At 42.8% G+C, this 13,659-nt stretch overlaps 1 protein-coding gene across 5 annotated transcripts in view; it reads right to left on the reverse strand.

Annotated features, from left to right (window-relative positions):
- The window catches only part of pcnx1 (pecanex homolog 1), a 46,146-nt gene that overhangs the window by 13,078 nt on the left and 19,409 nt on the right, over positions 1 to 13,659 (reverse strand). For 3 of the 5 annotated variants that reach the window (XM_023352490.1, XM_023352488.1, XM_023352491.1), the window contains exons 9-22: positions 11,415 to 11,508; positions 10,700 to 10,757; positions 10,047 to 10,279; positions 8,615 to 8,768; positions 8,242 to 8,274; positions 7,045 to 7,216; positions 6,701 to 6,811; positions 6,425 to 6,516; positions 6,171 to 6,280; positions 5,180 to 5,285; positions 4,972 to 5,064; positions 4,593 to 4,743; positions 3,265 to 3,406; positions 41 to 218 (exon numbers count right to left, since the gene is read on the reverse strand). In XM_023352490.1, the coding sequence (XP_023208258.1) occupies positions 41 to 218; positions 3,265 to 3,406; positions 4,593 to 4,743; positions 4,972 to 5,064; positions 5,180 to 5,285; positions 6,171 to 6,280; positions 6,425 to 6,516; positions 6,701 to 6,811; positions 7,045 to 7,216; positions 8,242 to 8,274; positions 8,615 to 8,768; positions 10,047 to 10,279; positions 10,700 to 10,757; positions 11,415 to 11,508 (1,727 nt within the window). The remainder of the gene's footprint in view (positions 1 to 40; positions 219 to 3,264; positions 3,407 to 4,592; positions 4,744 to 4,971; positions 5,065 to 5,179; positions 5,286 to 6,170; positions 6,281 to 6,424; positions 6,517 to 6,700; positions 6,812 to 7,044; positions 7,217 to 8,241; positions 8,275 to 8,614; positions 8,769 to 10,046; positions 10,280 to 10,699; positions 10,758 to 11,414; positions 11,509 to 13,659) is intronic. The other 2 variants (XM_023352492.1, XM_023352489.1) reach the window with 1 other exon arrangement.

The following is a 13,659-nucleotide window of genomic DNA, read 5'->3' on the forward strand; positions in this document are numbered from 1 at the left end:
CTCCAAAAGTCGTGGTGGATTTCGATTTGCTGCCGCTCACCTTGCTGAAAACAATGGACATGAGGAAGAGGTCCAGCAGCAGCGTCTCGGACAGATGGCGGTAGTCGAAGGTGAAAAACAGGACGGTGAAGAGGATGGTGATGTACTGGTAGGTGGGGCTGCTGTAGCTGGAGCGGAGCAGCTTCAGGCCGGCCACTGTGATCATCAGAGCGCCGACCCTGGCACAGCAAGCACCAAAAGAAAACAACAACATTTTACTGCATTTATTCTGAGTAAATTTACTTCATGTGGAAAGAAATGCCACATGAAGAAAAGAGTTGTTTTTAAGAGGCCCACGGTTGTACTCAGCAGTCAACACGAAGTTCTCATCCATGTAATCGTCCCGGTAATTATTGCGATGAACGGCAGCATTGTCGTTTTGAGGCCATTTTCAAGTAACATTTTGAAAATGCCGTAATAATGCAAGTTCGTCCTTTCACAGATGGATAAACTTTCATTTTGTGAACAAACCTAACACTCGTTAAGTCTTAAGAACACTTAACTACTGAGAACACGGGGACTGGAAGATATTTTAAACAACCAAAGATGAAAAATAAAACCCACACACAACTGAAACCATAAATAAAATGGATCATGTCGTCTTTGTAAACAGAATTGCCCTTTAGAGGGGTCGCTCTGACCCCGGTGATCATGAAGTGCTTTGAGAGGATTCTTCTGAGGTACATCAGAGACTTCATCCCCGCAAACCTGGACAGCCTTCAGTTCGCCTACAGAGCGAACCGGTCAACAGAGGATGCTGTCTCCATCACTCTGCACACAGCCCTGACCCATCTGCAGCATCCCAACACCTACGTCAGGATGCTATTTGTAGACTTCAGCTCAGCATTTAACACCGTCATCCCAGACAAGCTGGTGCTGAAGCTACTCGAGGTGGGGCTGCCCGCTTCACTGTGCCACTGGATCAGAGACTTCCTCACCAACAGGCCTCAGGTGGTGAGAATAAGTGGCTCAACATCGTCCCCACTGGTCCTCAACACAGGCACGCCGCAGGGCTGTGTGCTCAGCCCAGCTCTCTTCACCCTGTTTACACACGACTGCATGGCCATCCACCCCACCAACACAGTCGTGAAGTACGCGGACGACACAACAGTAGTGGGTCTCATTTCAGACAACAACGAGACCCACTACAGAGAGGAGATTCTGCAGCTCACTCAGTGGTGTTCAGCCAACAACTTGGTGCTGAACACAGGGAAGACCAAGGAGGTCATTGTGGATTACAGAAGGTCCAGGAGGACGGATCACACTCCCCTTCTCATAGATGGAGAAGTGGTGGAACGTGTGGACAACATCAAGTTCCTGGGCCTCCACATCACTTCTGACCTCTCCTGGAACACAAACACCTCCCACCTGGTGAAGAAAGCACAACAAAGGCTCTTCTTCCTCAGGAAACTGAGACGGGCTGGACTTTCCTCACGGCTGCTCGTGAACTTTTACAGGGCGATGATCGAGAGCATCCTCTGCCTCAACATGACTGTGTGGTATGGTAGCTGCACAACACTGGAGAGGAAACAACTGACACGGGTGGTGAGAACAGCACAAGGCATTGTGGGATGCCCCCTCCCAGACCTGGACTCCATTTACACAGACCGGGTCAAGAAGAGAGCTGGATCCATAGCCATGGATCCCAGCCACCCGGGCCACAGACTGTTTGTGCCGCTGCCATCAGGCAAGCGGTACAGGAATATACGGACTACAACAAATAGACTGAGAAACAGTTTCTTCCCCACAGCCATCAGAGCCATTACTCCCTGCCGCCCCCCCCTCCCACACATATCATAACCTTGCAGTCACACATACATATCCCCCACCCCCACACAGTCATATTGTTCTGCACTTTGCACTGTCACATTATCTGTACTTTGCCATAATTGGACCTGCTGCTACTTCTTTGGTGTGGTTGAGTGCCTTTAGTTAATTTAGTTGTATATATTGTTCTTATTATTATTGTGTGTTTGCTTATTTATACTGTATATATTTGACCTTTTGCACGGGAGCTGCAATGGAAATTTCGTTGAAAAATTCTGTTCAATGACAATAAATGCTATCTATCTATCTATCTATCTATCTATCTATCTATCTATCTATCTATCTATCTATCTATCTATCTATCTATCTATCTATCTATCTATCTATCTATCTATCTATCTATCTATCTATCTATCTATCTATCTATCTATCTATCTAGAAAAATATTAATGGTCAGAATGGAAATTATGGAGCTTCATTTTAATTTATTGTGTGATTAATTAATTAATTGCTTATTGCGACAGGTTTATAAGTATCCTCACTTTCAAGCCCAGTCCAGCTGGAATGTTTGTAGGTGAAAGGTTTGATCCTGAGCTGCTTTTGTGCCGTTTCCTGTCTTTACGTGCATGCTGGTGTTATTATGCATGTCTACGTATCAGGAAATAAAGGAGGATTTCGTGGACCAACAAGTCCTATTATTACGCTTTCAAAGTAAGGATGCAGCACCAGATGTGGGTTCGTTCTAAGCGTCGGCTACATGTCGACATCAATAATGTGGAATTCGCAGCGTCCTGCCGTGTGATGACCGGGCACGTTACTTTTCCCCTGTAACTTTATGTGACTTTACATTACATTGACTTGTTTCATTTTTAAAAGTTTTTATTAACCACCTGGAAATGAAGCTTTTTAGTTTAAGCACCCAATATTATGAAATCATCTGCACAGCATGGTATGAAATGATGTTGTTATACAGACACTGAAGGAACATTTTACTCACAGTTGTGTCAAATCTATAAACGCGGCGGTATATAAGGCGCGTGTGTCATTTGGCATAGTTTTTTTGACGTGTATGAGGAACAACTTTTCTGTGGGGTTTCAGCTAGCAGGAAGCATTTGACAAGAAAAACAGAAAGTCACGGATTACTAATAGAATATTTCTAAACCCCCCCCCCCAAAAACAATCAAATATAAAAATTGGAACATAATCTGTGACCTTGTTGTTTTCATAATTTAATTCAATTAAAAGTTGAATTTAAATTTTTATTTTTTGTGATTTAACACTACAGCAATAAAACATTTTTTTCCCTATTTTTTTTTTTACTCATATATTACTAGGGTTTCCCATAAATGTGTCTAAAATAAAGCAAAACGTTGAATATCCCATTGCAAATTTGGTCGCAGACAGACGAAATGGAGGTAAAAGCACATGAATAATACATCAAAATGTAGACTACTCACTCTGTGTCAAGTTTCTTTGGACTGGCGAGTTCCCTGGCGCTGCCACTCAGCTCGTTGAGGATGACGAGCGGGTAAAGGACGTTCTTCTCGACAAACAGCAGCCACACATGGAGCTTTTCAAACCACATGACGTGAGCCGCATCTGAGAGGAGACAAAAGGTTCAGAGTTCAGCTCGGCGGGACGGCCAAAACCCGAACAGGCAGAACAGGCATTTAGAAAAAAATTTAAAAAATGTAAAAAAATAAATCGGTGATCGGATAGAAAACTACAATCGCTGCACACGTTTTTAAAATGGCATACCGTGATACTGTGAAAGTGTTTCATACTGTTAATTTCTTCTCAAAGCCGTCCTGCATTAGCTGCTGTCACAGTTTATTTACAAATTGGGTGACTTGACAGCAGCTGGTCAATTAAGGGTTTTTATTAGGGGTGTCAGAATAAAAAGGGGTGAACACAAATGCGCACCAGTTGTTCATTTCTTATCTGTAAATAATTTTGAAAAAAGGTGACATTTTCACGTTTCTACTTGTTTACCTCATTCATTTGCAGTTCGAAATGAACATGTCACATGCCGACATAAAGAAAGGTTTTGAATGAAATGGAGAAGTTTGAAGAAAAAACATCCTGCATGGTCCACCTCTTCTTTCAAAAGTCGATTAAACTATTGTTTAAACAACTATCTACAGCTCTGGGGGAAAAAAATTAAGAGACCACTTAAAATGATCCCTTTGTCTGATTTTGCTCTTCATAGGTACGTGTTTGAGTAAAATTAACATTGTTCTTTTATTCTATGAATCAATAACAACATGCCTCTGAAATTCAAAGCAAAAATGTTGTGTTTATTTGCAGTTAAAATAACAAAAAAGATGCAGTGCTTTTTTTAATAATGCAAAGGAAACAAGTTCATATTCATTTAGAAACAACAATGCTGACGTTTTAACTGAGGAAGAGTTCAGAAATGAACATCTGGTGGAACAACCAGGAGGTTTTCAACAGGGTTCAGTGAGGTGGGCTCTTCATTTTTTCCAGAGCTGCAGATAAATGGGTCTATAAACACAAAAAGGCAACGAGTAACGAGTATATATGGAAATAATAAAAATAAGAAAAAAAACCCACGATATTTTAATAAGAAATATTGATCTACTCTCTTTGTTTTTTCGTATTTCCTCCATGAACAGAAATACATTGCTCCGTTTGTATTTCTGTTTATTTCATTGTACGGCGTATCGCAGAAAACGTCTATATATTTCACTGAAATATGCGGCTGTAATTTCAAAAATGAAAAAAAAAAAGGGGGTCAAAGCTTTAGGGAGCGCCGTTTGCTTACCTCTGACTTCAAACTGGTAGTACTCCTTTGTTTTGAGCAGCGGGTGAGAGAAGCAGTACCAGGGCAGCTGCTTGCGAACTTGTGGGAGCAGGTAGTGGGTGAGGAGTCCCACCGTCCCCAGCAGAGCGTACAGGACGTAACTGAGGAAGGGCTGAGGAGAAAACGAGGCCGTCATTAAACCTAAACGTTACATCTTCTCAATCCGAACACGCAAGCAGAAACAAGGGGTCAAAGGTTTTGTTCATGGATGCTCCTCGGACAAATGGAGGCCTAAAAATCGCGCGAGACTTTGAAAAAGTCTGCGGCCATGTTGCGAGCTTTACTCATTTCCTCCAAAAATCATTGACTGTAGTTTTCAGAGCTAACGTTTTTACTGTACCTGGAGTGCTATGAACACTGTGCTGACATGTATGGCAAAGTAAAGGACAGCAATGACCACACAGACAATCAGGTCCGACTGCAGGCGCTCATTCTACACATTTGAAAAGAAACATCAGGCATGAGATGAGAAATTGGTATTTAACAAAATGTCATGTGGCTGGTCTACGCCTAACCAGAGCTTAGAGGGCTCAGGATGCCAGACTCACCACCGAGGCCCTCAGCTTGTCCGGCAGAGGGTCCTGCACCTCAGACAGGGGGTCCTCTGGGTTCTTGTCTTTTAGATTTGGCAAAATCTTGGACTGTATCAGTGAGCTGCAAAGTAAGAGGAGAAAATAAAACGTTCTTCTCGTAACTTCCCGGGCACAATTAATTTATATATGTTTTCCTCAAATGCCATTATCTTTTATCTCAAATTCCACAATATTACAAGTTCCCAGTAATGGTTGACGTAAAAAAAAATTCACTAGTTCAGCAGAATTTGTTGTCTTTGTGTATTGCTTTAAAAACTAGTAGTAAGTCTTTGAGAGATATTTTTGTAAAAAAAAAACAAAAAAAACCCATAAATATTACCATATACATGTGAGTACATGGAAATAAACAGAGATGGACAAAAAGTTTGTCGTCCATCGCTGCTGTTAGCGGATGTCGCTGGCGCGTCAGGTTTACAGGCGTACCAGAAACACAGTACAATGGTTCCACCTCAGGACTTTTTTTTTTGTAAAAAAAAAAAAGACTAAAAGTATAACATTTTTGAACACGTTAAAATCAAATTAATTAATATTGCTGTGTTAAAGTCCCCGTGTTAATATAGATTAATCTGCTGAATTATACTTGAGTATTTTTGTAATCAACTGTCTTTGTAATGTGCTCAAAATATTTAACTTGTGATAAGCAAAAGCTAAGCAGATGGGTAGAAATCCATTTGTTTATGAATAGGAAAAGGAATAAAAGCCGGATGGGGGCGCTGCAGCTGCAGCAGCCGATACAGTCACACTTCTATATCACTGTAAAAGTCACTGCAAAGGTTAAAAAAAACACTTAGATTACTAAATTCTCTTTCCTTAACCTGATAAAATAAAGCCAGTGACCTACATCCAGCTCTGAAGAAGGAGAGCAGTGATTTGTATTTCCACACTAGTGTTTCAAAATCCAGCTGACAGAGAAACCAGATGTTTTAAAGCAAGCTCCGAGGCTTACATGAGGACAGAGGGGTCGCTGCTTTGCCGGCTCAGGTGGTACGACACTGCCACCAGGAGGCCGCAGAACACAGAGAACAACACGGGGATGTGGTGCGGCTCCCAGGTCTCCTAGAACGATGACGAAAGCTTTGCTTTTATGTCACTTTACGGCTTCAAAGACCAAACAAATAGATCACGAACTAGCCTACTGACAAGGGAACCGGCGGGCATGCTTCTGCAACAATCCACCTTTGCGTCTTGGTCAGCTCTTACCTTGAGCGCTCCGTAGCAGAAGCCGTAGAGCAAGGCGACGGTGACGACGCTGCGCAGCGTGCTGTACAGCGCCGACAGGAGACTCGTGCAGGCTGCAGAGAGAGAGAGAGAGAGAGAGAGAGAGAGAGAAAATAAAACAGCAGCAACAAGACAACTCTGACAGGAACCAGGCCAGGAAGAGCGTCGCTTTAAGGCCTCCCTGCGTTGCAGTGTGTTGGGTGTGACAAAGTGTGTGAGTGTGTGCCGCGTCATCCCGCCGAGGTCACAGCCACTCACCGTTGCCCCCGAACACATGGACGTCCAGCTGCTCGAAGAGGTACATGACGAACGTGTTGACTTGTGGCAGCAGTCCCATGAAGAACACGACGGGGAAACACAGAGTGAAGACTGCAGGAACACACACACACACACACACACACACACACACACACACACACACACACACACACACACACACACACACACACACACACACACACACACACACACACACAAGGTGACTTTCAGCACTTTCTGCATCTGGACTAGCAACACAGCAGATTTTCTGACATGATTTAAATTCCTTTTACTTATTTTGGAACAATAAAATATGCAAAACGTCCAGCGGGACGTGCACCCACCAATGACGAGGTCTCTGGCCGACGCCAGCAGCAGCGAGCTGGTGAGCGCCACTCCGTACAGGGTGAAGCGGGACGAGGTGATCCTCAGGCTGCCGTAGTGCAGCAGCCAAATGAGGCCGCAGCACAGGCAGAAGTAGACCGGCCGGCTGTATGCTATGATGCGATTGTGACCCTGCAGGCACAAGGGGAAGGATCACGGTCTTGGGCGATGTCCTGACGCAGCCGGGCGTTTACGAGAGCGGATGTCTTCGCGACGGCGCTCAGAAACATAATAACGCACACATTCTCAAAGATCAATAAACTTTCAATTCTATTGAACATTTAATACTGGAACTGGAAAACATTTTAAATATTCAAAGTAAACCAAACAGAAACAACAAATCAAATGAGTTAATTGGTCTTCCAGGTCAAAATAGGTAGTTTGATTAATCTGCGTTATGTATTAAAATTTTAATATTAATCTTGTGTGTTAATATTACCAACTCTATTATATACAATATATAGAAGTTCAATATGTATTCATAAAGGCTTACTAGAAGTAATAGTAATTTCCCACTGCTGTTCAGTGATTCATACAATTATTCCAAAGGAAAATGTGATCAGAGTCACATTAGATCTGTTCCAAGGGACAAAGGTCATTTTCGTGCCAGTTTTCGCTGGAGGCAGTGACCTGCCGTGCTTTTCACACATCCCCAGACTTGGGTTTTGGAAAAAAAAAAGTTTTGTTTGTTTGTTTTTTTTTTTTTACGTCACGATCCAAAGTCCGGAACGTCAGCTCAGGGAGCGGAAACGGGGACAACACCGGCGGGTAGCGGGAGAGAGAAAGTGAGATGCAGACAAAGAGTGAGAGAGTGAGCCGTGGCCTAAACTCTCAGCAGCTATTTAAAGCTTTGCGCCTGCAGCTGAGTAAGAGCTGCATTAATAAAAGACGCCGTTTCAGAGCAGCCCTACTGACGCGAGGGAGGGAGGGAGGCGGAGGGGGGCGACTCACAAGAGGAAAAGCAGCATCATTTTCCAGAAGCCCAAAAAACCCCCCCAAAAAAACAACTCCCACTAAATAATTAGTACAGGTTGTAAACATGTTCAATCCAGACAGAATTTCTACCTTGAACACAGAAGTCACTTCATTTGAACTGGTTCAAGATGAACTTTTAGAAGTTTTATGTGGTGTAAAACAAATGAGAAATAACTACGTACGTGTCGAGGCGAGGAGGAGTCTGGCTGAACGCTCTGGAAATAAAGAAAAGCAGAATAAATAATGGAAGGAAGTTGATACGCCTTGAGCAAACATGTAGCTATCAGAGGTTTTCTTTTTTTATTTTCTTTTTTTTTAAACATTTCTGACAGAGAAAGAAAAGCCCAACACTTCAGAGCGTCACAGATTCCCCCCTCAGGGGAACGCCGCGCTTTCATGTTCTCCCCCGCCGCGTCGAGAGGAATGAGAGCAGCGTCTGAACTCCTTCCTTCCAAAAGCGGCTTCTCCGTTTCACCTCCTTTTTTTTTTTTTACTTTCCTTTTTTCAGGTCAAGTCGACACAATGTTAAGCTGCCGCTGAGTCAAGGGGGCTCACCTTCAGCAGGGAATACTGGCAACTGGCGATGACGAGGCAGAACTGAAAGACGCAGATGTCGGTGAAGAAGCCGTGGACGAGGAGCACGGAGCCCAGGAAGGCCACCAGGACGGCCAGCACCACGGCCAGGACGTTCTCCAGAACCTCGCGGTTCCTGGAGCGACGACGAATACAAATGCGACAGCCCGTTTAAGTGCGGAGACGGAGAAAAATGGCATTTTCTTTCAAATGAAACTGAACAAAAGAGGGAATAGTGACACAGAAAGCAACAAATCATGGGTCAGCGGACTGGAGAGGAGGGAGAAAGAACGTGCTCTGAACTTGGGCTGCCGTTCATGAAAAGTTCATTCTGACCGACGGCGGGAGAACGATGCTTGCTGGTGGCTCAAACGGCAACACAAATTGTGTATCACAATTTATACCCAAAAGAAGACAAAAAAATGAGGGAAGCAATAAAGACAAGTATTTAAAAAAGATAGCATGAAAAACAATATTGATAAAGAGAAGTCCACAATAAATCAAACATGTAAATTCAGAAATCAAAACGGCCCAATGACAGGACCCTGAGGTACGCCTGGAAAACACTGAAATGTGTGATGCTGGTGATGTTAACACCAGAGCGATCGCTCGTTCTCTCAACTTCGCCATGTGGTCTCCAAACATTAAAAAGTTGAAATGACTTATGAAGAGCTTAGTTTTAATGTTAAGAGTTTCCTGTTTATTAATACGAGAAAAGTTTATTTTTCTTAATTTTCCTGTAATCAATCAATGAGAATCCATTTGTATTTTATGGGTTTAAATAAGAATATTTATGTAATCACCAAATTTGTCATCTGTCTCGATAACAAATTTTTCTGGACGATAAATTGTCCCAGAAGTTATTGTGATAAACAATAACATTGTTGTTTTGAGATCATTTTCAAGTAACATAATGGTAATGGCACATTAGTGCAAGAGCACATTCTCGGAGATCAACAACGTTAAAATTCTGATGAATACTTAACACTGGAACTGGAAGATATTTGAAATATCCAAAATAAACAAACAAAACAATAGAAGCAAAAAACCAAAATGAATTATGAAGTCTCTGTAAACAAAAATTGTCTTTCAAAATAAAGACAATTTATTTTGAAATAAAGACAATTTATTTCTTGCCTTCAGTGTCTTCAGTCAGCACCAGCCTGAAGACTTTTATCATCTAATTTTTGTAGAAAGAGCAAAACAACAAATGATGCAAATGGAAATGACTGAGGTCGCTTGAACTTATCACGCCATTATAATTGAATCGTTGCTTATTGCAGCAGGCCTACTAAAGCCAAAACTTCTTAACCGTTCCAGGAATTCACAGATCGAATGGATCGGTTTGGTCGTCTGAAACGACCAAGTTACCCAACACGACGTGAAACGCGGGCAGAAATAAAGACGAGCCCACCTGTCGAACAGCGCCAGCAGCGTGAGCCGGTCGAAATGCAGGCCGACCCACAGGTACGGGAGGAGCCAGAGGCGGTAGTACTGCTTGGCCTTGCCGGCGGGAGCGGAGGCCGTGGCGCTGTCCTGTCCCACCGGCGCGTCCTGCAGCTCCGGGCTCAGGTCTCCGTCCTGCTGCTCCAGCAGCTCCGGGTCCATGGTCAGCAGGCGGTTCAGACGGATCTGATGGAGGGAGAACTGTCTCGTGGTCAGCTACAGTTCCCTCAATTTGCGACTAACATCACAAACTCAAGGGAGCGCGTGACATTTCTTTTTTCCCCCCCCTTCCCAAAAAAAACGTGCTGAAATTAAACCTCTGGAAAACAAAAATAGTAAAAGTGATTCTTTTTTTTAAGGTTGTTTGACAGAATGTTGTTACTTTCAGCCTTACAAGAACACAGACTAAAAACAAAGAGCGCATTTAAAGAAGCTGTGAAACCAGCATAAGCAGACAAATTTCCACGTGTCACTCAAGGCCATTTGTTTTGGTCTCCCTCCCTTAAGTCCTCCGAAACACACACACACACACACACACACACACACACACACACACACACACACACACACACACACACACACACACACACACACACACCATCTTATTAGTTGGTTACTCACCAGGTCGTGAGGGTAGAAGCGAACTGAGGTAGAACTGGAGAGGTGGGAGTCGGTGTCCCTGCACAAACACCAAATGAAGAAAAACGTCTGCAGATCCTGGTTTTCCAATGACATCAAGTTAAAAACAAAACGGCTGGACTGTTTTCATCAGTTTCATCCTGGATGGGAGTTTCTTAAAGTGTAAGAAAAAGTAAGTTATGTATCCCCAGAAATAGATATAAAACACAGATGCTAAATAAAAGGTGCTAAAATGTTCAACTTTTCAAACTCAGAAAATTTGAAACTGACACATTTTGTTTTTTTTTCTTGTTTTTTTTACCCTTTTTGAAACAATTTCTGAGATTATTCTTAGAATCTCTGAAATTTTTCTTGTAAATCTTTTGACGTTTTGAACATAGAAATTTTCAAGACATTTTCTGCGATTAATCTGAAAATGCCAATTTTCTTTTTCGCTAATTTTCAACTTTTTGAACTCAGAAATGTCCGATTCTCTCTGCGCAAAAGTTCTCCAGATGAATCTCAAAATTTCTGAGTTTTTGATTGAAATTTACTTCTTTTTTTCCTCTCTCTCTCTCTTTACAATGGCCCTGATACGCCTTCGTAGTCATGAGAAAAACCAGGAAAAAAACCCCCACAAAATTTTTAACCAAACTGCTTGAAAAAGCCAGGAAGAGTTTAAGCTTCTCAAGCCCAACTTTCTGAAATTGAAATTTACCACAGGTTGTTGGAGGCTCGTCTGGTTGCGGGTTCAAAATTGACCAGCGACATGTCGCATCCGCCAGCCTCATACAGGGAGGGAGCGAGCTTTCCTGGGGGAAACATGACAGAAAAAAAAAACCAGTCAGCTTTATGTTTGCGTTCAGAAAACCGGACGGCTAATGCCTTCCGTCGCTCTCATGAGTTGCTCTCATTGTATTCCTGTTTCTTAGCGCGAGTCTGGACAGAGTTTAACAGATGAACAGCGGCGTTTTAATCGGATTCTGAAAACGACTTAATGAGAAGCAGACGGAAAGAGAACGCTTAGCGACGCTTCCGTCTCGGACTCATTTCAGTTTCTGTTCAGCTGCAACATTTACGTCAAGTACTGCGATCCTTAAAACGCTGCCGTGGTAACAGCAACTGGCTTGTGTTAATATTTACTTCAAATTCAAGCGCCGAGAGGGGGATGTAAATGTCACGACTCGGTTTGCAAAACCAAACAGTCGATAATCAGCTGCTGTAAAAAGTTGCCTGACTTTAATAAAAGCAAAGATGTGTTTTCTCCTGTTAGGAAGAGAAAGAAATAAAGTCGTACTCCGACCGAGGAGACTGTAAATCTGAAATGTGTTTATCAGAGATATTTGAGGAGGTTACGGCCCCGCTGTGCAGAAAACACAAATGTTCAGAGAACTGTTCAAGCAGCTGGCCGCAGTTCAGCTGTGGAGCAACAGATCTGCTGCTGTTTCCCTGTAATCATGTGGAACGGCAGCCACAGGCTGAGGAGCTGAGCGACACACACATTAACATGAGCTGCTGAAGGTCAGAGGCCGGAACCACACACTGAAGAAACCTAATGCAATGCTATATGGATTAATGCTGTTAAGTAAGTAAGTAAGTAAGTAAGTGAGTGAGTGAGTGAGTGAGTGAGTCAGTCAGTCAGTCAGTCAGTCAGTCAGTCGGTAAGTAAGTAAGTAAGGAAGTAAGGAAGGAAGGAAGTAAGGACAGAAGGAAGGAAGGAAGGAAGGAAGGAAGGAAGGAAGGAAGGAAGGAAGGAAGGAAGGAAGGAAGGAAGGAAGGAAGGAAGGAAGGAAGGAAGGAAGGAAGGAAGGAAGGAAGGAAGGAAGGAAGGAAGGTAGGTGTTACACAAGGACAGCAGGAGAAAAGGTCACATCGGGCATTCTCTTTGTTTTGCACACAGGTTCATGGACTTCCTCTGACCATCGGTTTTCTGATGGTGAAGAGCCACGGTCAGTGTCAGTGCGTCTGCGAAGGGAACATGGATGCGCTCTGCTGGGATCAAAGGTCAGATCCCCCCTGGCTTCAGACGCAGCCAGGCGCCATAAATGGAGCACGCATAACGCCAGCGGGCTTTAACTGATTACGACGGCCCGCCAGCTGTAAATAACAGGCACTCTCCTGTGATTGACTGAGACTGTCATTTCCAAAACCTGCTCTCTCTCTCTCTCTCTCTGAGTCGCCGTGGAAACCATCCGAAAGCAAGCGCACAAAGTATTGACGGCATCTTGAACACTGTGTCAGTTTAGCCACAAAATTCAATTTTAATTCATTAAGATGTTATTTGATAGAACACAGGGGTGTGCATAATCATAAGTTAGAAAGGAAATTTTACATGATTTTTGATTTGGTTTTTTCTTGAAAGTAAAATGTGAAAAATGTTTGTTTCTGTTCAGCCTGCTTGACTTCCTCCTGAATATTTTTTTTAACTATACATTATTTATGCTGAAATGTTCCACTTACTGTACAATATTTTAATCTTTATTGTGTTTTTATACTTTTTCATATATTCTGTCTTCGTGCGAGTCTATTTGCTGTTATTGCCCGTCACTTTGCACAGACTTCCTCGTTGTGGAACAATAAAGGATTTTATTCTGTTCTACTTTCTGCTACAACCGCGGCTGGAAAATATTTCAGGAATTTCTCTATCAGCTTTGAACAGAAACTAAGAATCGTGTCCGTTCTCAGACTGGATGAATAGCATCTGCGAGCATCAGTGTTCAAGTCTTGCTGCAAATTCTTAACCAGATTTAGGTCTGGGCTTTGACTGGGACGTTTTAGCACATAAGTGAGCTATGAGCTAAGCTACATTGTATCAGGTTGCCCTGCTGGAAACCCAACCACCACCCCTGTCAAGTTTTTTCAGATTTTGTAAGTCTAGCTAATAAGTAACTAATAATAAACTCTGAATTATTTGATTGTGAAAAACGAGAAAATAAAAGATAAAACAGAGGCAAAAAACAAAA

This window comes from Xiphophorus maculatus, chromosome 19 (assembly GCF_002775205.1).
Source record: "Xiphophorus maculatus strain JP 163 A chromosome 19, X_maculatus-5.0-male, whole genome shotgun sequence".
NCBI classification, from domain to species: domain Eukaryota; kingdom Metazoa; phylum Chordata; class Actinopteri; order Cyprinodontiformes; family Poeciliidae; genus Xiphophorus; species Xiphophorus maculatus.